The 27,347-nt window shown below is 45.5% G+C and overlaps 1 protein-coding gene across 3 annotated transcripts; it reads left to right on the top strand.

The window, feature by feature from the left end:
• On the top strand, positions 1–26,543 carry LOC309344612 (nutritionally-regulated adipose and cardiac enriched protein homolog). Of its 3 annotated transcripts, XM_081867196.1 has the most exons (6): positions 1–85; positions 3,475–3,652; positions 9,010–9,192; positions 11,692–11,824; positions 17,707–17,733; positions 26,236–26,543. In XM_081867196.1, exons 3-6 carry the CDS (start codon positions 9,175–9,177, stop codon positions 26,436–26,438), a joined length of 381 nt encoding a protein of 126 aa, XP_081723322.1. In that variant the 5' UTR covers positions 1–85; positions 3,475–3,652; positions 9,010–9,174; the 3' UTR covers positions 26,439–26,543. The 3 variants fall into 3 exon arrangements, with proteins under 3 accessions (XP_081723322.1, XP_081723323.1, XP_081723321.1); XM_081867197.1 differs by lacking the exon at positions 1–85 and having other exon boundaries at positions 3,239–3,652; positions 9,085–9,192; XM_081867195.1 differs by lacking the exon at positions 1–85 and having other exon boundaries at positions 3,239–3,652.
• Positions 26,544–27,347: the final 804 nt, after the last annotated feature.

Raw genomic sequence — 27,347 nt, 5'->3', positions numbered from 1 at the left:
ACACAGGCGGAAAAACTCTGTATGTAGCTCACTTGCAGATGGAGCTCCTGGCAAGCAGCACCATCATCCATGGAAGCTCCGGAAAGTAAGTGACTTTCGAGAAACGTACAATAATCTGACTCCTCTCCTTATGTTTCTTCTGTGCTGAACCTTAAAAAATCAACAAAGTATGCTAGAGATATGCACCGAGGGGGTTCTTCTTTCGATGAGATTGGTTCTGAATTTGTCATTAGGATCTAGGAACATAGAAAGCAACCTTATCCTTAGAGCCAGCGTGGTGTAGTGGTTAAGAGCGGTAGACTCGTAATCTGGGGAACCGGGTTCGCGTCTCCGCTCCTCCACAAGCAGCTGCTGGGTGACCTTGGGCCAGTTACACTTCTCTGAAGTCTCTCAGCCTCACTCACCTCACAGAGTGTTTGTTGTGGGGGAGGAAGGGAAAGGAGAATGTTAGCCGCTTTGAGACTCCTTTGGGTAGTGATAAAGAGGGATATCAAATCCAAACTCTTCTTCTTCTTATCCTGGGTCAGATCATTGGTCCATCGAGCTCAATATCGTGTGTGCTAACTGGCAATGGCTCTCCAGGGTTTCAGGCAGGTTGCCTCTTCCAGACTTACCTGGAGATGCTGGGGATTAAAAGTGAGACCTTCTGCATGAAACACAGATCCTTTGCTGCTGGGCTGCAGCCCTTCCCCGAGCAGAGTTGAAAACAAAATATTATTTTGATTGAGTGTGTTGGTGGCAAAGGAAAAAGAAAAAAAACCCTCTTTCAATCCAAGTTGAATGTTGGTCTTAAGGAGAGAGGGGTTAGAGTTCTTGGCCCAGTACCAAGTGATGCGGGAGTTGGAGTCAGGAGTCAAGGCAGCGTCTTGTGCAAGAAGGTTGCATTGTTGCAACCTTGGGCAGTATTTTTCTGCAAGGTCACAATCTCCTCCAAGGTTCATCCTTGCAGCCCTGCACACACCTGGGCAGTCCTTCACTGGACCAGCTGGAGATGCTTCGGGGGCAAGATAGTTGTGGTCCAGCTACTTCTACCAAGGGGGGGAGGTAAAGGACCTCTGGACAGTTAAGTCCAGTCAAAGGTGACTATAGGGTTGCAGCACTCATCTCGCTTTCAGGCCGAGGGAGCCAGTATTTGTCCACAGACAGCTTTCTGGGCCATGTGGCCAGCATGACAAAACCACTTCTGGTGCAACGGAACACCGTGACGGAAACCAGAGTGCACGGAAACGCTGTTTACCTTCCTGCTGCAGCAGTACCTATTTATCTACTTGCACTGGTGTGCTTTCAAACTGCTAAGTTGGCAGGAGCTGCGACAGAGCAACGGGAGCTCACCCTATTGCAGGGAGTCGAACCACCAACCTTCTGATCAGCAAGTCCAAGAGGACCAGTGGTTTAGACCACAGCGCCAATCAGCCTGCTGTCACCAGGATGGAGGCTAGAGGGTAGAGGTGAATGTGTGTGGAAATTAGCCTACTGATGTTCCACACACCAACTTGTAATTTTAGACTCTGGGCTTAATGGTCTTATGGTGGAGTCCCTTTTTTAGATGATATTGCTTCACATACTTAAAAACATGGTATGCCAGAGCTGCTGTATCTGGGCTTCCCCTGCTCCTGTGGCTGAGCAGGGCCCTGGGCTTCTGTCCAAAAGACCTACTTTGGTAGTGCCAGCAGATCAGAGCAACTGCCTTCTCCATCACCAAAAGGTACAGGCTGAGCAGAGAATTAGCAGGCCTGCACTTCCTGAAACAACATCCATCCCTTCTCAAAGAAACAGCTGCTTCTTGACAACTAGATGCAGAACCTGAAATTTATTTCCCTGGCCAAATTGAAATTTCTTCCCTTGGCCAAATGCAAACAGTCACTTTTGCTGTGTACATCCGCTCAGACCGAAAGCTGATTTCAACCTCCATCCTAGGAACGGAGGAAGCTTTCAAATGCCATGTCAAAGAGCAGCCCTCTCCCCTCCTCATTGCTGCATCCGACTGTGGGGGCAAAACACAGTCTTTACCTCCCTGAACTTGTTTAACCCTCTTTTCAAGGCATCCAAGTGGAGGGGGGGGGGAATCACTGTGGTGGGAACAGGGATATTGGGGTGGGCAGGTCCAGTGCAACCATTGGGCAGAGGGAGACAAGCACCTCTGGGGTCACAGCACCTCCTGGAAATTGCCCTCTGTTGGAGAGTGACATAAGCTAGCCAGCAGCCCTTGGGTGTGCAGGCAGATGCTGCTAGCTTATTGCCAGTGTTTGAGTCATCTCTCAGTCCATTCACTTTCTGAACATGGGAAACATAAATGCGCAGAGACTGGGCAACAGCGCGCCCCATGCCTGTGACTCCCGAGCCTTCCTCAATCTCCTTCCCCCTACCCCCTTTGTTTTGACAGATCAGGGGAGGCTCGGGAGTCACGGGCAGGCAGCCGTTGCCCAGGAGAGGCCAGCCTGGTGGCGCAATTGGCTCTGGCTAGCTTCAGGAGCTGTTCGCTGCCATGGCGCAGGAAAAATGGTGGACGCCACGGCAGTGAGCAGCAAGCAGCTCCTGAAGCCAGCCAGAGCAAACTGCGCTACCAGGCTGGCTCCGGGCTGCTGAGGCTGCCGAGGCTGCCACTGCCACTGCCATGTTTCCTGGGGACAGATTTGCAAATCTGGGGACATTCCACGGACGGATTTTGTAGGGGGCCAGTTTTGCAAATCCGGGGACTGTCCCCAGGAACTGGGGACGTCTGGTAACCCTACTGTACATGCCATGCCCGCTCCACACTTGATTCTTCCACATGCCCTGTGAATGCCTGAACAGAACTCTTTATTGCCCAACATAGAATTGTAGAATTGTAGAGTTGAAAGGGACCACGAGAGTCATCTAGTCCAACCCCTTGCAATACCAAACGGCATCTATTGTTTGTGCCCAAGCCAATAAAGAGGACTCCATCTAGCTCACACCATTGCAGCTGAGGAAAGTACAGTCTCTTCTAGGTCCTTAAGATCTCATATCCTAAGCCCTCCTGCAGAAAGTAAAAAGGACGCAACATTTTTTCATGCAAAATCCACACTGCAGCTTTCTGTGGCTTTCGTGTTTGCAGACATCATGAAGCAAAAGAAGAATCAATTTCTCTGTGACTTTATGCCCTTCCTCCTCCTCCTCCTCCTCTTCTTTTAATTTGATCCAGCAATAAAACTACTCAGCCGTAGGAGTGAAAACAAAATCTAGGAAAATCGCACAGCTAAACGCTCTGTTGGCAAAGTCTGCTTCAACAGCAAAGTGTTTGATTCTGCTTTCGGATTCCGTTATGAGCTGCATAGATCCCTCATGGGTCCAAGAAGGGGCCCAGTGCTTTTGGCCTGCCAGTCTTTGCTGAAGTTTCGCCTTCTCCCTTTCTGAGCAATTCAAGTCCCTTCATTTAATTCCAATGGAAACTTTAGTGTTTTCAGCCCTGGCTGGTCTGCAGCTGAACGGCTCCTCTCTGGATCTTGTTTCCAGGTCTCGAGAGGACTGGGTTTGATCACCTCGTCTGATTACATCTTTAACAGCTTTAAAGGAATTTGCAGAAGGGGAAAGGAGAACAGCGGTGGTTCCTGTGAAGGTCTGGGAGCCGGGACTCCCAGGTTTGATGCACCTGCCGGAGACTTGAGAATACACATTGCCCTGCAAGGAACAGGTACAAACCTCAGCCAGTGTGTGTGTGTGTGTGTGTCCCGTTTTGTCTTTCGGCAAAATAAGAAACTGCCTTACAGTGGTACCTCATGTTAAGTACTTAATTCGTTCCAGAGGTCCGTTCTTAACCTGAAACTGTTCTTAACCTGAAGCACCACTTTAGCTAATGGGGCCTCACACTGCTGCTGTGCTGCCAGAGCCCAATTTCTGTTCTCATCCTGAAGCAAAGTTCTTAACCTGAAGCTATTTCTGGGTTAGCGGAGTCTGTAACCTGAAGCGTATTGTAACCTGAAGCGTATGTAACCTGAGGTACCACTGTATATTGAGGCTGAACATTGGTCCATCTAGCTCAGTACTGGCTGCACTGGCTGGCAGCAGCTCTCCACGGCTTCACATGGAGGATCTCTTTGTTCTACCTGGAGATGTTGAGAATTGAATTTGGGACCTTCTGCAAGCAAACAAGATGCTCTGCCATTGAGCTACAGCCCTTCGCCATACAATCTTTCAGCTTTGCCTTGAAAAAAGTTTTACAATGGAGAGAAAAGCTGGTTGTCTCAAGTCTCTTGGAATACTTTAGCAAAAGAGGTCCATTTTGTATTTTACTTTTAAATACAAAACACATTTTTTTGGGGGGGGGGTCCTTTGAAAGCCAGCCATCCTGCTGTTTATTTTTAATGCAATGTGCTTTTAAAAAAAAAAAAATCTCTCCCTCCAATAGCAAACAGCTGTTGAGTGGATGCTGGTTGCACAACAGCTTATTATTCTTCTGCAACTGTTACACAACTGCCAGTACCATACAGTGGTACCTCTGGTTACGTACTTAATTCGTTCCGGAGGTCCGTTCTTAACCTGAAACTGTTCTTAACCTGAAGCACCACTTTAGCTAATGGGGCTTCCTGCTGCCGCCGCGCTGCTGCTGCGCAGTTTCTGTTCTCATCCTGAAGCAAAGTTCTTAACCCGAGGTAATATTTCTGGGTTAGCGGAGTCTGTAACCTGAAGCGTATGTAACCCGAGGTACCACTGTACTTGTAAATTCCCTTCTGCAACAACTTCCTGTCAGTGCAACAAGTGTCCCACTTAGCGACTTTCACTTAGCACTATTATTTATTATTATTATTTATTAAATTTGTATACCACCCTTCGTTGTCAGATATCAGAGCGGTTCACGGCAACTTTACGGCATTGGATGCAACCCCATTTCCCCCCGCCGCTTTTTAAGATGGACCCCATATTGTGAAGGAAATGTGGTACAGTTGAATAGATCACTCACATAGCCTTAAGAATATATCGCCTTGCATGAAAAGCAGCAGCAGTGGTGGTTCCAGTGGTGGTGTATCAGCTTCCATGGGTGTTCAACTGATTGCGTATCTGCCTTTGGAGAGATGTTCCCACACAGCCCAAACCACTAACTTTGTAGCAGCCTGCTAATATTGTGTACGGTTCTGTCCAGCTCACTTCAAATAGGATATTAATGAGCTGGAAAATATCTACATTGGCTGCCAGCATGTTTCTGAACACAATTCAAAGTGTAGGTGCTGACCTTTGAAGTCCTGAACGGCCTCAGCCCTATATACTTGGAGGAGCATCTCCACCCCCATCGTTCAGCCCAGACACTGAGGTCCAGCTCCGAGGGCCTTCTGGTGGTTCCCTCACTACAAGAAGTGAGGTTGCAGGGAACCAAGGCAGAGGGCCTTCTCGGTATTGGCGCCCGCCCTGTGGAACTCCCTCCCATCAGATGTCAAGTAGATAAGACATCCGAAGGCAGCCCTGTATAGCATGGGTAGGCAAACTAAGGCCCGGGGGCCGGATCCAGCCCAATCACCTTCTAAATCAGGCCTGTGGATGGTCCAGGAATCAGCGTGTTTTTACATGAGTAGAATGTGTCCCTTTATTCAAAATACATCTCTGGGTTATTTGTGTGGCTGCCTGGTATTTTTACATGAGTAGAATGTGTGCTTTTATTTAAGATGCATCTCTGGGTTATTTGTGGGGCATAGGAATTCATTGTTATTTTTTTCAAAATATAGTCCGGCCCCCCACAAGGTCTGAGGGACAGTGGACCGGCCCCCTGCTGAAAAAGTTTGCTGACCCCTGCTGAATAGGAACATTTTTAATGTTTGATGTTTAACTGTGGTTTCATAATTTACTGGAAGTCACCCAGAGTGGCTGGGGCTACCCAGTCAGATCAGCAGCATATAAATAAATTACTACTACTATTATTATTACTATTATTATTATTATTATTATTGCAACCGAAATGATCAAGGGGATGTAGTAACTCCCCTATGAAGGAAGGTTGCAACATTTGGGATTTTTTAGTTCAGAGAAAAGGCATAGAAGAGGTGACATTGTAGAAATCTATAAAATTATACGTGGCATGGGAAAAGTGGACAGAGAAAAGTTTTTCTCCCTCCCTCATAACACTAGAACTCGTGGACAGATAAAAAAAGTGCTTCTTCACAGTGGTGAAGCTGCATGCTCCACTACCGGGGGCGGAGAGCTGGCGGGGGCATGGCTGGCGCCCCAGGTCATGGCATGCATCTGGGGGCATGGCACACTACCCTCAGGGGCATTGTGCGCATTCTGGGGGCGTGGCATGCCGCCTGGGGGGGCATGGGACCCGGTGCATGGGGGGGTGGCACATGTCCGGGGGGGGCACTGCGATGGCACCCTACCGGAATAGTGGTGCCAGGAGCGGTGCGCTCCCTCTGCATCCCAGTTCCTCCGCCAGTGCTTCCTCACGCAAAACAGATTAAACTATGGAACTCCCTGCCACAGGAGACAGTAATGGCTACCAACCTGGGTGGCTTTAAAAGAGGATTAGGCAAATTCATGGAGGAGAAGGCTATTGATGGCTCCTAGCCATGATGGCTGTGCTCTGCTTCCATGGTTGGAGGCAGCAATGCTTCTGAATATTAGTTGCGCGTCGAGGTCCCCCAGGCCACCCCAATAACTCACACTTCACACATCAATTTTTGTTTAAGGTTTTCAGCATGAATTTGGCCACAACTTTATTTAAATACACACACGTGAGTGGTTGCTTAGGCATTGGTTACGACTATCTGTCCTTGCCCCAGGGACAGCACTGACTTCCGGATTCCAGCGGAAGCCAGTGAGGGAAACAATTTTTGGGGAGAAAATGAAGCTGGGCCTCAGTTCCTCACTTCTCACCCTCATGCTCCTGGTGGCTTGCACGGCCCAAGTCCGATGCCAGGGACAAGGACGAAAAGAATGGCAAGCCCCTGGATTCCTTTAACAGAATTCCCTTTCCACCATTGGAGGGGTAGGCACTTACCCCTCCACCAACCAATTTGAACCAATGCCTAACCGCCAACCTTACAAGTTGTGACAATTTGCTACGCAGTAGGCAAAAACCAAATGGCAACAGCCAATCAGCCAAATGGACAAATTCCTACCAGGCCCCTGACCCAAGGCAGATGACCCCATGACAGGCATAGCAAGGTCAGAGGACAACGAAACCCCCCCCTTTCAGGGAGGGTGGGTGAGTGATCCGGTGCACTCAGCTCAAGAGACGGCCCCATGCTGCAAGCCCTGTATTTAAGACCTCTGACCCCTCCCACACTTTAGCAACATAACATTCTCCCCAGCAACACTCCTTGCCCAATCACAGCATGTGGCCAGTTTGCCCAACAACAGTGGGGTGGCCTTTTTGGCCCCCACCGCAACACGTGCTCTCTATTAGGGAGAACACACTTTGCTGGAAACCACAGGAGCGGAGAGTTCTCTTGCGCTCAAAACCTGCTTGCTGGTTTCCCACAGGCAACTGTTCAGCCCCTATGAGAACAGGATCCTGCACCAAATGGGCCATTGGCCTGACCCAGCCGGCCCTTCTTATGTTCTTAGGTTCTTAATCAGGTTGCAATGGGACATGATGTTTGTGGTTGTTTTACACGGCTCTGGATAATTGCACCTGACAAAGGGGAACCCCATCCTTCGCTCTTGCTGCGAAAGGAGGCTATACCCTATTATTTACCAAATGCGTCTAGAACATTAGAGCTGGAATGTTGAACAGAGGATCAGTTGACGCGTGGGAAGCCAGAGGAACAGTGGAAGCATCCCTCCTGATTAATTCATTATCAGCCCATTTGGGGAGCCTGATACACCCGCTTCCAGTTACACCAGCACACTTTGCTGCCTGCCATTACACGATTTTGTTTTCAGATTGTACGAGATAAGGTTACTTCATTATTAATATATGCACAACCGCACACATATATATACATAAATGTTGTATCTGTGCCAGAGCACACAGCCTCTGGAAGTGTTAATAGTTAAGATAAACTAAGTCCATTATCACTGGGAATGACTATTTCTATGACCCTATTTGCAATAAAACCAGATTCAATGATATGAGAAAATTGCTGGGTTTTGGAATAATTGAACCAGGCTGCATGAACCCGTACAAAGGCATCATTTACAAAGTACTTTGCTTGTCTCAAGTATTTATTCCTGCAGGAGGAAATGGGGGGAAGAAGAGTTCATATTGCTTATGCTGTTTTCCTGTGTTCATACTCTGTATCTATCTATCATCTATCTATCTATCTATCTATCTATCTATCTATCTATCTATCTATCTATATCATCTATCTAGCCTGGAGAAGAGGAGGTTAAGGGGTGATATGATAGCCATGTTCAAATATATAAAAGGATGTCACATAGAGGAGGGAGAAAGGTTGTTTTCTGCTGCTCCAGAGAAGCGGACACGGAGCAATGGTTCCAAACTACAAGAAAGAAGATTCCACCTAAACATTAGGAAGAACTTCCTGACAGTAAGAGCTGTTCGACAGTGGAATTTGCTGCCAAGGAGTGTGGTGGAGTCTCCTTCTTTGGAGGTCTTTAAGCAGAGGCTTGACAACCATATGTCAGGAGTGCTCTGATGGTGTTTCCTGCTTGGCAGGGGGTTGGACTCGATGGCCCTTGTGGTCTCTTCCAACTCTATGATTCTATGATTCTATGAACTGTGCAGCTCCCAATCTATGCTTCCAGGTGTCATAAGAAAGCTGCAGAGATAGCGCAGGATAGTGCGCACCCCGGAAATGATCTCTTTCAGCTTCTGCCTTCTGGAAGAAGGTACAGGGTTATAAAGCCTAGGACTAGCCGCCTGAGAAACAGTTTTTATCCAAATGCGATTTTGGTTTTAAACGTAGTGTAAGGTAGTCTTTGTGGAAGCATATTGTATTTAATTATGGGGTATCAGAGTTTTTAGGGGGTTAACCAGGCTAGGATAGCTGGGATAGCAGGCTTGTTGGTTTTTGAATGTCTGATGTAGATTTTTTCAATTTTGTTGTTCTGTATGAGACAATGACAATAAAGATTATTGTATCGTATCATTCCATTTAGGTGGGTCTTATGCAGAAGAGCCTCCCACTAGTGACTTGGCCAATCTATGCTAACTGAGTTATGCGATCCTTGCAGAAGCCATGAACCAGCAAAGTTCTCAAGACTTACAGAAGTTCCGCAGGTGTCCATTTTTTGCAGCATGAAGGCGTTCCTGCAGATTCTCCAATGCACTGTGAAGGAAAGGTAAGGTGGATTCTCGGAATACCTCTCCAAGCTGTTGCTACCAGTGTGTTCACAGCCCACAGAAGCACTGAGCATTCTCTGGTGGCAAGAGATGGATCTGTGCTGCTATCACTACGTCCGTGGGCAGGAATTGGCTGAGATTGGCTCAGTTGCAGTGATGTGGGGCTCTAGAGTTAGGGACTTGGAGAACCTCTTATCTGAATTTCCAAGTTACATGAACTGTTTTTTAAATGCAGGAGTAGATCTACACACCGAAAAAATACATGCTATAAATGAGTCAGAAATTAAATCGCTGTAACAAAAGAACAAAACCACTATGTAAAATCGCATAGAATTTTTTTTTACTCTCCACCGCTATCTGGTGTTGCATGTTTATAATGCATCCAAAACACTGTTTTTTTACTAATATAGCTGAGTCCAAAGTGCTAGTATGTAATGGACTAGTTTTGCATTGTTTATAATTTTTAGTTTTAAATTCTTGTAATTTGCCCTGGGACCTCATGGTGTTGGGAAGACGTGAAATTTCAATAACATTCTCATACCCTCCAACACTTTGAAGCTAAAATCTGGGACGCCATCTTCCCAGACTCCATCTTTCCAATTTTTTAAAATTGCAAGAGCACGGCAGCCATTTTGGTTGTTGCAATTTCGCGAGATTTCATGTTGTGCCCCCCCAAAAAAACCTCCTTTGTGTGTGTGAGAATCATGCCATGAAATCACCCAAGATCACATCAACCAAAATGGCCTCTGTTCTCTCGCGATAAAAAACGGGATGTCACAGTTTTCCTGGGACACTTGCCGGGTATGCATTCTAGAAACACTGAGCAAATGGCACTTAGGCCTAGGCCTTAAAATATATATATATATATATTGTTGCAAAGGGGCTGCGGCCTACAAACATCCTTACAGAACTTCCAAAATTTCAGACAAAGCTTCCATTGTTGTGCAGCTTATAGTAACCCAGTAACAACTTTGTCCGTGTAGCTATTCCTGAGGCATTCATAACTTGGCAGTTTTATGGTAATCGAAAGCAGCATTAGACTTCTCCATCTCATCCAGCAATAAAGAGGCTTCATATCTGAAAGGCTTTTATAGGGCTTTCGTCCTGGTCTTAGGAAGAACACAAAGGCAAGGGGGTCGACAAATAGCCCTAGGAAAACAAAAGAATCTGCGCTTGCATGTGCTATTGACGTGGCAGGAACAATAATAATAAAAAAACATATTTCAGCAATCATCGCCGAGCCATCTTGACTGAAAGATGTATGTTTAATGACGGCAGATCCCCAGAGTTTTACCAAGGACTTTTAAAACAAATCCTCTGCAACAGTAAATCATGTTTCTTCCCAACTAAAATTCCATCAATAGTTTTACTGAAATATCTTTAGGAAATCCTAATGTTCAAATCCCGCTTTATTACTGTAATAATGGACCTAATTTGTAAAACAGATAAAATGTGGCCTTAACGATATTGGCATGGGAGAGATATACAATCCCTTCCCAGCTAAGTTGTTTTTGGGTTGCTTTTTTCCAAAAAGTAAAAACCAGGGCACCCCAAAAGTTGTTGAGCTTTTATGAAAATGCAAAAAAAAAGCAACCCACGATTTGACTTGTCTAAGTTCCAGGACAAAGCACCACCTTTCGGAAATTCCCCCGGACCCCAATTCCGCCTTTGAAATCCAGAAGTATGGCAGCCCTGGGCTATTTTAATTCCTAGAGAAAAACGAGGAATGAGGTCAACCATTCTATGATAAAAACGAGGAATGGGGGCAACCATTCTATGAGAAAAACGAGGAATGAGGGCAACCATTCTGTGTGTGTGTGTGTGTGTGTGTGTGTGAGAGAGAGAGAGAGAGAGAGAGAGAGAGAGAGAGAGAGAGAGAGAGAATGCACTGTTGAAAGCAGAGTAAGGGCCCACACTTGGTGGGAGAACACTTGTTTTGCATGCTCTCCAACATTTTTGTCTCCCAAACTGGGACATCAGCAAAGTTGTGCCAGAGCACCTTCTGGTTTAGGCACTCTGGCGTGAGTCAGAAGGGTCTAGAAAGCGATCTGGCTCACATCATCAGGATTGCGCCAGAGTGCCTTCTGGTCTGGTGGTCTGGCCTGACCCTGCTGCCTCGTGCCAGAATGAGCATCTTTTGGACCAAACAACAGGATGTTCCGGGATGCAAACAGAAGCCGGGATTGACTTCTCTGATTCCAGGATGTCCCACTTAAAATGGGACAGTTAGCAGGTATGAAAAGGTCCCAGGTTAAATCCCTGGCGTCTCCAGGTAGGGCTGGAAATGTTCCCTAACCAAGACCATGGACAGCTGCTGCCAGTCAGTGTAAACAATAGTGAGCTGGGTGGGCCGATGCTCTGACACTGTATAAGGCAGCTTCTTGTGTTTGAGCCGAGCTGCAATCTCTCAGAAGACATTTTTCAGAGAACACCTGAGATGTTGCTCTGGTCGTCGTCTGTGTGCATAGATAGATATAGATATTGTTTTTTCTTTTTAGACTCACTACACCAAAAGCCTTCCTTCCATATTGAGGAAAAGATCGTCCGTGAACAAAGCTCTCAGTCAGAAGCAAAAAGTAGGGAGAAGAGTTCGTTTCCAGGAACCAGAAGAAATTATTGGACGTGTTCATGGTATGCCTGATATATGACACTAACAGCTCAAAGCTGGTCTCTCTCATACCCTATCCCTTTGAGGTTTTATTTGCAAGCTCCAACCATCTGTTTACCCCAGAACTGTCACTGGGGCCTTTTCATTGTACCTGGAGCCACGTTGAAGACCCTCTGGAGACTTCCAGAGGCATGGTTGACTGGCATAGAAACTAATTATAAGAAATCAGTTGCTGGATTGGACAAGGTATAAATGGAGGCTGAGAAGAAGAGCACTCTGGGAAGGCAGATGCGCGTCAAGGTTCCATTGGCTTGTGTGTAGGCCACACAAACCCAAAAAGCTGCTCTAATTTCAAAAATATTGACCTGGTTTCGTATTCTTCTGTTTATGCTGCCCGAGTTAAGAGTGAAATGCACAGAGACAGAATCTGCAGGAGAGTGCTTCTGTAAGCCATGGAACCATAGCCTTGGGAAGGGACCTTGGTGTCAACCAGTCTAAGGAAACTAGTACAACAATTTGCCTGATAGAGATGATGCGAAGCAATCTCTTTCTCTTTGGCAATCACTCATAGCCAAGTAAGATTGTCTTCCATAAACTCGGTTTTAACAGTGGGTCCGTAAGTGACTGTGGAAGCCAATTCTGGATCCACATGTCCTTCCACAATGGGGACATTGGTTTGCGGGTGGGAGTTGATCATGGTGAGGGTTTGCCAAACATGCCTTCCTCTTAGCATGTTTCTCCCTTTCGTCTTGAGTTTGAGCATCTTTAAAGTCCATGACACTTGGACTTTAAGGCTGTTCTCCAATTGGAGCGCTCGCAGGCCAGTGTTTCCCAGTTGTCGGTGTTTATACTACATTTTTTTAGATTTGCCCTGAGAGAGTCTTTAAACCTCATTTGTTGACCACCAGCATTATGCTTTCCATTTTTAAGTTGGGAATAGAGTAGTTGCCTTGGAAGACGAAAATCAGGCATCCGTACAACATGTCCAACGAAGTTGATGTTGAAGAATCATTGCTTTGACACTGGTGATCTTTGCTTTTTCCAGTACACTGTCATTAGTTTGCCTTCCCAAGTGATGTGTAATAATTTTTGGAGACACCGTTGATGGAATCTTTCAAGGGGTTGGAGATGGCGTTTATAAGTGGTCCATGTTTCACAAGCTTACAGTCAGCTAAGCACTATAGCACACCTCAGCATTACGACTGGGAAGGGCCATGGCTCAGTGATAGAGCATCTGACTTGCATGCAGATGGTTGTAGGCTCAATCCCTAGAATCTCCAGGAAGGCTGGGAATGCCTTCTGCCTGGAACCCTGGATAGCCTTTGTCAGTCACTGTAGACCAGGGGTCGGCACAGCTTACCGGCCATGGGCCAGATCACTCCCACGAAGATCGTTCATGGGCCGGACCAGCACAGCGCAATGCCAGAAATCACATCTATGAATGTCCGCGGCACCGGAAATCACTTCTGCGCGTGCCCAGACGCCAGAAATTGCACCTTCGCAGAATCGATTTTTGGCATCTGGGCATGTGCAGAAGCGATTTTCCAGTATCTGCTCAGATGCAATTTCCAGCACCATTCGGCGAGTCCCCGCGCAGCGCTGTGCCAATTTAGCGCAGCACGCTCAGTTCAGGGGCGGCTCGGGGGCCGGTAAAATGGTCTTCCTGGTCCGCATCCGGTGCATGGGCTGCAAGTTGCTGACCCCTGGTGTAGACAATACTAACGGGACTGACTCGGTAAGGCAGCTTCGTATGTAGTGACAGAGCTGAGTTCAGTAGTTCCCAGCAGCAGTCATCACGCTTAGGACTGCAGCTTTTCAACCCACATTCTGCTTTCTATCATTTACACCAGCTGTTATAGAGTTATCTGGAGCCTCAAGTCCAAAATGGAAAACTCACACCTGAAATGTTTTAGTAAGACAGGGAGGAGAGCAGGGAACAGGGTGAGGGATCCTCATTTTTTGGCTGCCAGCTCCTCCACTTGTGTGCTTCAGCGCAAACGGTCTCTGACAAATGTGATTTTGCTGTGCGTCAACACACACGCCATCAATAAGGCTCAGCTACGGATTGGGAAATGAAAGCTTTCTGGCACCAAAGACATTTTTCCATTTGCAGTACATTTCTTCCTAAATCTCAACTTGTGTGCGGGTTTTTTTTTTTTTATTATCAACAAATGCCATTCCAAAACACTGTTGGATGATAGATCCACAATGTAATAAGAGTTGCTTTAAAAAAAAGGAAAGCTTATTCCCCTCACTCCCACCCACATCCTAGCATTTTATTGTGTTACATTTTCTTTTGGGAAATAATACAGAGGACTGGTTCCAAAGTCCTTGTTTTCTTGCAATGGGCTATATTTCTGCAACAAGAGCAAACCCATTGACGTTGCCATTCATCTTTGAGATGAAATGAACATTTACCCAAAGTATTCTCTGCTCAAGACATTCAATAAAACTCCTATCTTTCCAGTCGCCTGGTATGATTATGTTTTAAAATCCTGAAATAGAGCTTTAAGATAACTACCACAAATGCATAATCTAGGATCTGAGGAATTAAATCATGTAATCTCTTTGGAGGGGAAAGGGAGGGGATTCTCAGTTCTCTGAATGTCAATATCCTTGCAAAATTTTCAATTCATGTTTTCCTGCATTTCCAATTGCAGCTGCTCTTGGTATTTTAGCATGGGGGGGGGGGAAGGTTTGCATAGGCAAGAAAATGCTATAAAAATTGTGCTGGTAGCAGAGAGGGAGGGAGAGAATAGGTTAAAGTGGGTTACAAATGGCCACTTTTTTGATCGGTTACATTGGGGGCAGGGGGCACTTTTTACAGCTTGATACTCCTGGACCCCCATGAATTTGCAGCCAGTCCTATCCTACATGGTCGGTATCTAAACACTTTGATATGATGGACACAATTGGGATTTTTTTTTCTAAAAATGATGCTTTGCAAAGACCTGTGGGTGTTTGTGCAATGAAAAAGAACATTTCAGCTTCCCTACAGCACCAAAGAGCCCTCTCACCCCTATAAACTCTCAGAATGCTTTCCATTTGCAGCTATAAATACTATGACATTATTATCTGCTCCCTGTAATGTTTTCAGAAATTTCCATTTCCTTGTTTCACCTGTCATGGCTCTTCTTGCGCTTGTGTGTGTGTGTGTGTGTGTTCTGTCTCATCATGAAGCTTCAACAGAGATGGGAGAATGTTTATCTGAGAACAGATCCCAACACACGTTTTGGAATTTCCCCTTTCACAACAGACTGTTCCATTTAGTGGCACATCTGCTGATTGTCATCAGGGACAAGTTGCATGTTAACTCAGCAAACTCACAGTCTGAATCCCACAGCTGCTGAGTTAATGATGGAGACGGCCGGGGGGGGGGGGACTGGGACGGAAGAAGATAGAAAAAGGGAGAATGGTGGGTGGAAAGAGAAGAGGCTTAATAATAGGTGCTAACTCCCTGGGGCCCTGGGTGCCTGAACACTCACAAAATTCCCCATGAAGGGGCTGGGCATGCACAAATTTTGGTGCCAGGGCCATGCATGGTACCCATGGCCCAGGTACCCATGGCCCAGGGCATCCACAGTTGTGGGGGCCAAGCTGGCACTTCTGGGCTTAATCATTCCTACACCCATCTATTCTCCTCTTGCAGGACTATTTGTCTCCTGACTATGTACAACTGACTGTGTACAGCACTGTGTTGCAAGCAACCTCATTTACATTTACAAACACTGGCAAAACAAAACAAATTCTGGCAGAACAAAAACAAAACAAAAACTGGCAAAACAAAACAAATTCCTTCCAGTAGCACCTTAAAGACCAACTAAGTCAGTTCTTGGTATGAGCTTTCGTGTGCATGCACACTTCTTCAGATACATTTCGTGTGCATGCACACGAAAGCTCATACCAAGAACTGACTTAGTTGGTCTTTAAGGTGCTACTGGAAGGAATTTGTTTTGTTTTGACTATGGCAGACCAACACGGCTACCTATCTGTAACTGAAACACTGGCAAGGCACTCAGATTACATCTCTTCCCACTGTCTTAAGGTTTAACTCATGACAAGTCAGGAGAGGAGTCCCGAGCTGAGTTAATACACCCTATGGAAAAGTAATGGCTATATGTCACATAGATAATGGCTATATGTCTAAAGCTTTCTTTTACGACAACTTGCAACTAAAATACAATGCAATTAAAAATAATATTTTATGTAAATTAAACTTATAGCTTCAACACTCTTGGATTCATTGTTGCTTCTTGAGGCTCAGGTAGCCTTTGTACCGCAGAGTACCTTGGATTCATTGTTGCTTCTTGAGGCTCAGGTAGCCTTTGTACCGCAGAGTACCTTCCATCAGCTTTGACTGGTGGTCCAGTGACGCCCCTATCTGGACAAGGAGGGCCTAACATCTGTTGTCTCTGCTCTGGTAACCTCTAGGCTAGATGACTGCAACGTATTATATGTGGGGCTGCCTCAGAAGATTGTTCAGAAACTTCAGTTGGTGCATAATTGGGTGGTCAGGTTGCTCACCAGGGTAAAACAGTTTGAGCATCTTACATGAATCCTGACCTGACTGCACTTGCTGCCAATTAGTTTCTGGGCCCAATTCAAAGTGCTGGCTTTGACCTATTAAGCTCTGAACAGCACAGGGCTGCAATACCTCAAGGATTGCTTCTCCTCATAAGAACTGACCCAGACCCTGCAATGTCATCTAAGGCCCTTAGTTGTGTGCCCTCTCCATGAGAGGGGATGCGAGTGGTACTGTGGGTTAAACCACAGAGCCTAGGACTTGCCAATCAGAAGGTCGGCGGTTCGAATCCCCGCGACGGGGTGAGCTCCCGTTGCTCGGTCCCTGCTCCTGCCAACCTAGCCGTTCGAAAGCACATCAAAGTGCAAGTAGATCAATAGGTACTGCTCCGGCGGGAAGGTAAACGGCATTTCCGTGCGCTGCTCTGGTTCGCCAGAAGCGGCTTAGTCATGCTGGCCACATGACCCGGAAGCTGTACACCGGCTCCCTCGGCCAATAAAGCGAGATGAGCGCCGCAACCCCAGAGTCGGCCAGGGGGTCCCATTACCTTTACCTACCTCCATGAGAGGTCTGGAGGGCAGCAACATGAGAACGGGCCTTTTCTGTGGTGGCTCCCTGATTGTTGAATGCTCTCCCCAGGGAGGCTCGCCTGTCACCTTTATTACATATATTTAGGCACCAGGCAAGAACCTTCCTCTATAACCAGTCCTTTAGTTTTCTCTGATGAACATAGGGACATCCTAAGGAGAAGCAGGACATTCTGGGATCAAACCATAAACCAGGATGTCTTCTGTAAATCCGGGGCTGTCCTTAAAAAATAGGGACACTTGAAAGGTCTGCATCTAGTCCAATCCCTTGCAATGCAGGAATCTTAGCTAAAGCTATGGCATTTGAATTGTGTTTGGGGGAGGGGGGTTATTGGTTTGTTTTCATATTTTGTGTTCTCATTTTCTGTCTTTGTGCTGTAAATCACCCTGTGACCTTCAGACAAAGGGCAGTATATAATAATAATAATAATAATAATAATAATAATAATAATAATAATTGCATGTGTTGCTCCACCCACTTATGACTCTGGCCCCAAAAATTCCACCCGGACACCATTTTGGACAGACGAATCCAGACACACGACAGCCCTCCCCAACCTGATGTATAGGAAGAAAGTGGAATCAGCAGAACCAGCTTTAATTATTTTCTCAGTGAAAATCCTCCAGCTCATTATTTTTGCAAGTGAGCCGTGTAAAATCTGCATTTGCCTTTTAACTGAGCAATTTCCAACCTGCAGCTAGGTCCTCTACCGAATTTGCCCTTTTTTATTAGTCCAAAGAGGTTCCTTCTTTGCAGTGCTAATAATACATCCCTTTCATTCTGTTTTCTATCTAGACATTTCCTGCTGTGACTACATAGTTGGTAAGTTGAAATCTCTAACATGTTCACCGTGGGCCATTTGTGGAACTGACTGATGATGGCTTGCTGCTTGGATTATTAATAGCCTAGGTTTGCAAAAGGAATAAAACATTAGCTGAGAGTAGCAATTCACATTAGGTCTCCTTCGACATACTTCATTTACGATATGGGGGTGAGCTCCTTTACACTGCTGTTTTAAAAAAACACAGCTAGGGGTGGCTTGCTTTAAAAGAGGACTGGACAAAATTGGGGATGGTGGAGTTATCAATGGCTACTAGCAATGAGGTCTGTGCTCTGCCTCCAAAGTCAGAGGCAGCAATATTTGGGAATACCAGTTGCTGGGAACCACAGGAGGGGAGAATGATCTTGTGCTCAGGTCCTGCTTCTACGTTTTCCATGAGCTTCTGTTTGGCCACTGTGAGAACACGATGCTGGACTAGATGGCCCATTGGACTGATTCAACAGGCTCATTTTAAGTTTTTAACCTCCAGCAGCAAGCTAATCTATCTCTCTCTCTCTCTCTCTCTCTCTCTCTAATTTTTATTAGTTTTTTTTAACGTATCATTTTCAACAATAATTAAACATACTTTTACATTTTATTCAAATTTTTTACTTCCATCAATCCTGTCTGGAAATTTTCCAATCTAATCTCTCAGTATGCATTTCTTATCTTCCCTGTTACATTTCAAACTCATAACCAATATCTCTATCCTTTTCTACTTTGTAACACTTCGTATATTTCTCCTTACAAAACTTCTTATAGTTCTACTAGTGTAATTTGTTGATTACAGTTGCTCTTCAAATAATTCATATACGTCTTCCAATCTTCTGTAAATCTCTGGTCCTGCAGGTTTCGAATCCTTCCTGTCATTTTGTCCAATTCTGCATAGTCCATTAATTTCGTCTGCCATTCTTCTTTTGTCAGAATTTCTTCTTGTTTCCATTTCTGGGCTAACAATACTCTTGCCGCAGTTGTTGCATATAAAAACAATTTTACATCTTATCTATTAATGTCCTGACCTCTAATACCAAGTAAAAATGCTTCTGGCTTTTTAAAAAATGTATATTTCAACATCTTTTTCATCTCATTATATATCATTTCCCAGAAGTTCTTAACTTTTTTACATTCCCACCACATATGATAAAATGTTCCTTCTTTTTCTTTACATTTCCAACATTTATTATTTGTCTTATACATTTTAGCTAATTTCACTGGTGTAATATACCATCTGACAGCAAGCTAATCTCAGGTCCAATTTGGCCCATGAGGCCATTTCCCCCCAACCACAACCACCTGTCAAGCAGCTGACATCACTTCTGGTGCCCTCCAAATGTTGCTGGACTACAGCTCCCATCATCCCTGTCCGCTGGTCGTTGTCAGGAGCGAGCCGGCAGTAAATCACACCGTGCAAGTTGAAGTTACCGTAAGTCTTTATGAGCAAGAACATGATCTGCACAGACTTGGCAAAGTGTCGGGCCCAATGAACACAACAGTTCACCCCCAGTAGGTCTTGCCCCATGGATCAGTTGCTGAGACTGAAAGTCCCTGCCTCTCCAGTGTTTTTCCCAAGCAATCAGAGACTGCGCCTGTGTGAACCAGCCTCTCCTCCTCCCTTTTCATGCCTCTTCTGGTTCTGGAAGACAAGCTGGGAGGGGAGCTTGTTGTAGCAGGAGGGGGAGACCCTCATGACTCTTCACCAGCCCGACTCAACTCTGCCTCTTGTCCTTCCTCCTACTTCTGCCTCTGATTCTGGACTTCCCTCTGCCACCGGCTCTCCCAGTTCACTAAGCCCTCTTCACCTTCTCCTCCCAGTCTTCTGCCTTTTCTCCCTCTGGCCACTCATCGTCATTGCACCACCAATCTCCAGGCTCTGAGCCTTCTTCCCTTGGTGGTTCCCCAGCTGGTTCCTTCCACCATTCCTCTGCGTCCAACCAGTTCATGACAGTCATGCTAGAATTCAGCAGTTCCCAACCTGTGGGTCCCCAGATGTTGTTGGACTACAACTCCCATCATCCCTGAGCTCTTGCCTTGCTAGCTAGGGGTGATGGGAGTTGTAGTTCGACAACATCTGGGGACCCACAGGTTGAGAAAGGCTGTGCTAGATGGAAGTGATGGGAGTTGCAATCCAGCAACATCTGGGGGGCACTTCATTGGCTACCCAAGTCCTCATGTGCCCTATAGCACTTCCCCATAGCTTTGCATCTTAAGGGACAGTTGGTCATGCTGGGCACCCTGTTTTTTGGAGTTCATCATTAATTTCCACCCTGATAGGCTTCAAAATAACTGTTCCCCAGGACACAGTTTGAGCAACCCCAGCTCCAGCATTGAGAATGGAGCAGTTTTCTGTGTCCAAAAGCAATTTCACACTGTATGTTTCAGATGCTATCTACTACAGTGCGTGTGATATATATATATATATATATATATATATATATATATTCAGTCTACAAGTGCAATAACATTTGAATCAGTCCCTCACAGGAAGGAGTTAGCGAGCGAGCCACAGGCTGACATTTATTCACAGAAAGCACAAAGAGAGTAATTTTAAATAGCAATCGATTTAACAAAGAAAATGGAAGCCTGTTCAGAGATAATTTGCAAGCGGAAAGGAGGGCTTCGTTCGAGATGAATAAATCATTTGCTGCAAATAGTTCCCCCCGACTCTATTAGAGAACATTGATTCGCTTTCTCGGGTTCTTTAAAATGATTTGCTCTTAGCATTCTGCCTTCCCCCCAAACACACACACTTTTTGATACATTATTATGGGTTGGGTTGCCTGCCTTTATGACTTCTACTTTCCTCCCTGTACCTCTGCATGACAGCTTAATTGTTTACCATGAATTCTGGGACTAGTAATAGCAGCTAATTTAAATAGGCCAGAGCAAATAGTGGACCTTTACCCATAACGATACAGACCACAGCGGTGTTTATATATATATTTAATCTTCCCCATACTGGCTGCGCTCATATACCAGGCAAATGGTTACACTCTGTACAGAATTTTTTTAATATAAAAAAATGCTTATTATCCTACTCATAGATCAGGCGCTCGGTAGCACTTTCCATATCGAAGCAGCTTTATAAAAGAAGACTGTTGTTATAAAATAATGGCAATGCAACTTACATAAAACTTGCAACGCTGGGTCAGAGCGATGTTCTGTCTCACTCAGCAGCTTGTCAGTAGATATTGGTATGACAGTGTGTCTCACACAGGATCATCAACAGGGCATATAAGAACAGGGGGAGCTGCCTTCTGCCAAGTCAGACAGTTGGTCCATTGAGCTCAGTCTACACTGACTGGAGATGCGGGTGGCGCTGTGGTCTAAACCACAGAGCCTCTTGGGCGATGGGGTGAGTTCCCGTTGCTCTGTCCCAGCTCCTGCCAACCCAGCAGTTCGAAAGAACACCAGTGCAAGTAGATAAATAGGTACCGCTGTGGCAGGAAGGTAAATGGCGTTTCTGTGCGCTCTGGTTTCCATCATGGTGTCCCATTGTGCCAGAAGCAGTTTAGTCCTGCTGGCCACATGACCCGGAAAGCTGTCTGTGGACAAACGCCGGCTCCCTCAGCCTGAAAGCGAGATGAGCTCCGCAACCCCCTAGTTGCCTTTGACTGGACTTATCCATCCAGGGGTCCTTTACCTTTACTCTTTTTTTTTTTTTTTACACTGACTGGCAGTGCTTTTCCAGAATTGTAGAACATAAGAAGAGACTAGTCTAGTGGATCAGACCAGTGACCCATCTAGTCCAGCAACCTGTTCTTACAATGGCCATAGGAAGCTACCAAGCAGGACACAAGTACAAGAACCAGCAACTGGCCTTACTGTAGATGCCAGAGGTTGAGCCAAGGACCAACTCTCTGCAAAGCATATGATCTGCCATTGAGCTCTGCCCCTTCCTGTGCCTTTAACAGCATTTCATTTCTTTTCATTTTCATTTTTTCATTTCACTTTTTATTTGCATACCACAGACCCTCCAAGTGTCCCTATTTTCCAAGTACTTCCCTGATCTAGAGGAGCCATCCCGGTTTCTGATTTGATCCCGGAATGTCCCACTTTTCCTTAGAATAGCTCTATTTTCATTGGAGAAATGTTGGAGGGTATGGAGTTACTTGAACCCCCAAGCCAGGGATCAGCAAACGTTTTCAGCAGGGGGCTGGTCCACTGTCCCTCAGGCCTTGTGGGGGACCAGACTATATTTGGGGGGGGTGAACGAATTCCTAGGCCCCACAAATAACCCAGAGATGCATTTTAATTAAAAGAACACATTCTACTCATGTAAAAACACACTGATTCCCAGACCGTCCATGGGCAGGATTGAGAAGGCGATTGGGCTGGATCCAGCCCCCAGGCCTTAGTTTGCCTACCCATGCCGCAAGCCACCTGAAGGCAATCCTGTATAGGGAAGTTTAATGTTTTATTATGTTTTTATATACGTTGGAAACTGCCCGGAGTGGCTGGGGCAACCCAGTAAGATGTGTGGGGTATAAATAGTAAAATTATCATCATGGAATGGGACATCCCTATGTTCATTGGAGAAATGTTGGAGGGTATGGTACCACCTTTCTAAATCACTACACACAAGGCGGTCTAAAAGCTGAAGAAACAACAAAATAGACAGCAAAGATCACACACCTAATAACCATCTGATCCAATATAAAAGAAGTCAGAATAAAAGCATAACTTTGAAATGAACTGTTGTTGTTTAGTCGTTTAGTCGTGTCCGACTCTTCGTGACCCCATGGACCAGAGCACGCCAGGCACTTCTGTCTTCCACTGCCTCCCGCAGTTTGGTCAAGCTCATGCTGGTAGCTCCGAGAACACTGTCCAACCATCTCGTCCTCTGTCGTTCCCTTCTCCTTGGGCCCTCCATCTTTCCCAACATCAGGGTCTTTTCCAGGGAGTCTTCTCTTCTCATGAGGTGGCCAAAGTATTGGAGCCTCAGCTTCACGATCTGTCCTTCCAGTGAGCACTCAGGGCTGATTTCCTTCAGAATGGATAGGTTTGATCTTCTTGCAGTCCATGGGACTCTCAAGAGTCTCCTCCAGCACCATAATTCAAAAGCATCTATTCTTCGGCAATCAGCCTTCTTTATGATCACTACCTTCCATACATCACTACTGGAATGAAATGAACAATGTATAGCAAATCAACCAATATTCAATAATCCATTAGAACATAATAGTAAAGAATAAATTTAAATCAGCAAATAATAATTGAATAGGTTGCACTTAATGAAGGTCAACAGAGATTGTGGTGTCCTTGGGACATATGTTTTTATTTACACATATATGCAACCTAAGCAGAGGGCAAAAGGGCTCACAGCATCAGCGCTCCCAAAGATCTTGCTTCCCCCTTAGGTCTCCAGGGAAGCCCCAGGTCATGTTCAAATATATAAAAGGGGGTTGGACTCGATGGCCCTTGTGGTCTCTTCCAACTCTATGATTCTATGATTCTAAGATGTCACTCCATGTGTTGCTGGATTGCAGCTTCCATCATCCCTGCCGATCAGCCAAGCTGGGTGGGGCTGATAGGATCTGGAGTCAATCATCATCTGGAAGGTGAGCATCAGAATTGGCTGGTCCTACTGTTAGAATTCCTGCTCCATGATTGCAGTCATAGAGTTGTTGTCTTTCACATGACGGTATATGTTTCGACTACACAGAGTGGGAAGTGACGGAGACAGGATGTTTGTGTTGCTGTGTTCCATGAAGTGGGACTATTGTCCTTTGTTCTTTTTCTCTTTGCTGTCTGATGCTAGAGAGAGAGCCATGTTGCAGTGCTCTCTGTGTGTTTATATGTAAATAAAGTAGATTAGCCAAAATGCTGAGTTGCTGAGGTCTGTCACTCGCATGATGCGCAAACTCTGCGGATCCCTAAGTGTGCTGGTGTCGGTTGGCATCAGTCGCTGTGATGTTCGGGCTGAAGAAAGCTTATGAAGCTCCCAAACAATCGACCGGGAGGAAGGAAACATGCCAGTCGGGCATGTGTCTCTGCCAGGGCCCTACTCGAGTGTAGGCTGAACTCCTGACACCTACAACAGGGGTCAAGGATCTGGAAACCATGCCATATGAGGAACGGTTGAGGGAGTTGGGTAGGTTTAGCCAGGAGAAGAGGAGACTGAGAGGAGATATGATTGTCATCTTCTAGTATCTCAAGGGCTGTCACATGGAAGAGGGAACAACAAGCTTGTTTTCTCCTTCTCCAGAGGGTAGGACTTGATCCAATGAATTCAAGTTGCAAGAAAGGAGATTCCAACTAAACATCAGGAAGAACGTTCTGAGGGTAGGAGCTGTTCAGCAGGGGAACAGACTCCCTTAGGAGGTGATGGATTCTCCATCCTTGGAGGTTTATAAGCAGAGGTTGGGTGGCCATCTGTCAGGGGTGGTTGAGATTCCTGCATTGCAGGGGGTTGGACTAGATGACCCTCAGGGTCCCTTCCAACTCTACAATTCTGTGATTCTACGAGAGTATCGAGACTAGTGGTATCCTCCCCAAAGGCTTCACAGAAAACTTAAATAAAATAGGAATGCAAATGAAAACATTGTAAATGCCATTAAATACCAAAATTAATACAAATTAAGATGAACGCTTATGACACACACACACAAGCATTTCATTAAAAGAAAGAGAAAGCCTTCCTAAATCAGCCTGTGAAAATTAAAACATGTCGAATGTTTACTCGGATGATCATTTTAAGCCTGCTTGTATTTTATGCCGCACCGAGTGCCCAACTAACTCTCCTTTTTTTCCCAATTTGAAAGGACTGGATATAAAAGGCTCGTGTTACAGGCAGAAGCCACGGAATCTCGTTTCTTTATAAGCTGCCAATGAGCATTAAATAATTTGCCAGAGCTGCCTAGCGTTCAGAAGTATTTAAGTGCTCACGTTTTTTTGCTGAAAGGGGTTTTGTTTTTTAAAAGATGGCGACGAGGGTATCCAAGTGCATGCATTAATTATGGTAATCCTGTTCTTGTTGTATATAATCAAATCCTTTCAACGCTCCATTAGATTTCATCATTGTTATTCAGTCTCCTTTCGGAGGGAGGTGTGTGTTGTTGCTATTTGAGCTGGGGCGTGCCAAAGAGCTGTATTCGAGGGCAGGAAGCCAGAGGAACACATGCAGTGGGCAGAAACAGGCCTGGGAATTGCTGCCAAACAGCTGCAAAGAGGCAGAGCGAGGGCTGCTTTATAGCAAATCCTGGGCAAGCGCAGGAGGTGTGGGGGGAGAGCCACATTTCTATGTGCAGATCAATGCTCCTCCTCTCTCTCTATCCGCCTTCCTGTGTTGCCTTTATACTGTTCAAGGAGCAGGCCTCCTGGCTGCCTGAAAAGCTGAGGTGTAGGGATAGGTTGGGCTCCATGATCACTGAAAATGGTGACAGCAGCCACAAAATTAAAAGGTGCCTGCTTCTTGGGAGAAAAGCAATGACAAACCTAGACAGCATCTTAAAAGGCAGAGACATCACCTTGCCAACAAAGGTCCGTATGGTTAAAGCTATGGTTTTCCCAGTAGTGATGTATGGAAGTGAGAGCTGGACCATAAAGAAGGCTGATCGCCGAAGAATTGATGCTTTTGGATTATGGTGCTGGAGGAGACTCCGGAGAGTCCCATGGACTGCAAGAAGATCAAACCTCTCCATTCTGAAGGAAATCAGCCCTGAGTGCTCACTGGAAGGACAGATCCTGAAGCTGAGGCTCCAGTACTTTGGCCACCTCATGAGAAGAGAAGACTCCCTGGAAAAGACCCTGATGTTGGGAAAGATTGAGGGCACAAGGAGAAAGGGACGACAGAGGACAAGACGGTTGGATAGTGTTCTCGTAGCTACCAGTATGAGTTTGACCAAACTGCGGGAGGCAGTGGAAGACAGGAGTGCCTGGCGTGCTCTGGTTCATGGGGTCACGAAGAGTCGGACACGACTAATCGACTAAACAACAACAACAACGGGGATAGGTTTTTGTTGTTTTTTTCACAGTTATCCAAAATCCAATTATTATTATTTTTATTTATTTGATTTTTTATTTTTTATTTTTTACCAACAACCAAACACAAACAGTGAAACCCCTCAGGCGGCTCATACATTGGGTATATATAATCAATAATAACATATTCACATCAACCATATGTACAATTTTATATACGTTAGCACTCGTCCCTCCACAGGGTTTGTTTAACTTTTAACATTTTAATGGATATGATAATGGATATCACACCTTCCAACATTTCTGAGATGAAAATAGGGACAGTCTATTCTACATCAGGAAGCTTCTTCAGCGTTGGATCTCCCACACATCTACATTGGTCACCTTGAGTCAACTGCAACCTCTCAGTGTCCCCAACCTCACGGGGGGTGGGGGGGTGGAATCAGGACACTTGGAGGGTCTGTGATATGACACCGAAAGTTAAGATTTCTCCAGCAAAAGGGGAGGTGGGGTGTGTTTCGATATGACTGGGGAGGACCTAATTTTAACCTCACTTCTTTCTGTTCTCCTCCACTACATCCCAGCGCACAAGAGGCCTGCAAGCATACTGCCTTTGTTCCTGGGGATTTTCCTTTGTGCGCTCCTGCTTGTGGCTTTAAGTCTCTACTACGGCAGCGTGAGGCGAGATTTCAAAGTCTTGGAAGAGTTTCACACCCAGCTTGTTATCGTCGTCCTTCAAATCAGGCACGTTGCTGTGAAATGTTGGGCCTGGTTTATGAGGCTGTAGAAAGCCTCACACATGGAACCATGCAGGGCTGGGGACAATGGCTCGCTTCCTCTGGGATACCGTCCGAATGTGTCTGAGAGAGAAAAAGAGCCTCCTTATTTAAGAGGGAAAAAATTAAACGGAAAATGAAGCAGCTGTCTTCTTGCAAAATTACGACGCTACCCACGGTGGGCATTTTTCCTTTCCTATCGCCGTCATTTGGGTTCCGCATTTCTTTTCATAATGCCATTATCGTCTCCTAGCAATCTCAATTGCAATTAGAGGCCCATTGTGTGAGAGCCTGGAAGCATTGAGAATATTCTTTATTTCCAACCTGGGGATGTGTGGGAGCTGCAAACAGGATTTCAAAGTATTGCCAATCAAACGTTTTAAAATAATAATAATAATAAACCCCATGAGCTAGACCATACAAAAGACTAGTCTTCAAAAATGACTTATTTTTAAATGATAAATGGTGGGTGTTGCTTACAGAGAAATCTGTGGACAGACAGAGTGTATAACCTTATCAAAACTTGCTTCCTTTGAAATTCCCCAGCAGTTTCTTCGGGGAGGAGCCTTTGAATTCAACTCAGATTTTGGCTTGGATGAAACTGAGAGTAGCTGTGCATATTTTACTCTCTCCCACTGGAATCAATGGGGTGTAAAAGTGTTTAGCTGGAGCTGAGTCAAGCCTCTTTGTGTCTGATGTATATTTTGAGGTAAGGGTTAAGCAATGTGGGTATTTGTGAGTGGTATGTATAAATATCACATTTTATCCATTGCACGGTTTGAAACCTATTCTATATATGTCAGCTTATGGATAGCTGCTGCAAGCTTTCAAAAGATAGTTGACCAAGTGTCTAACCACACAATTAAAAATTACAGGAATGTTGCAGTATCCACTATCATTGGTTCATGGTTTAATAAAAT

The sequence above is a fragment of the Podarcis erhardii genome (assembly GCF_964252035.2).
Source record: "Podarcis erhardii genome assembly, chromosome: 1".
NCBI lineage: Eukaryota > Metazoa > Chordata > Lepidosauria > Squamata > Lacertidae > Podarcis > Podarcis erhardii.
This window is presented reverse-complemented; position numbering and strand designations above follow the sequence as displayed.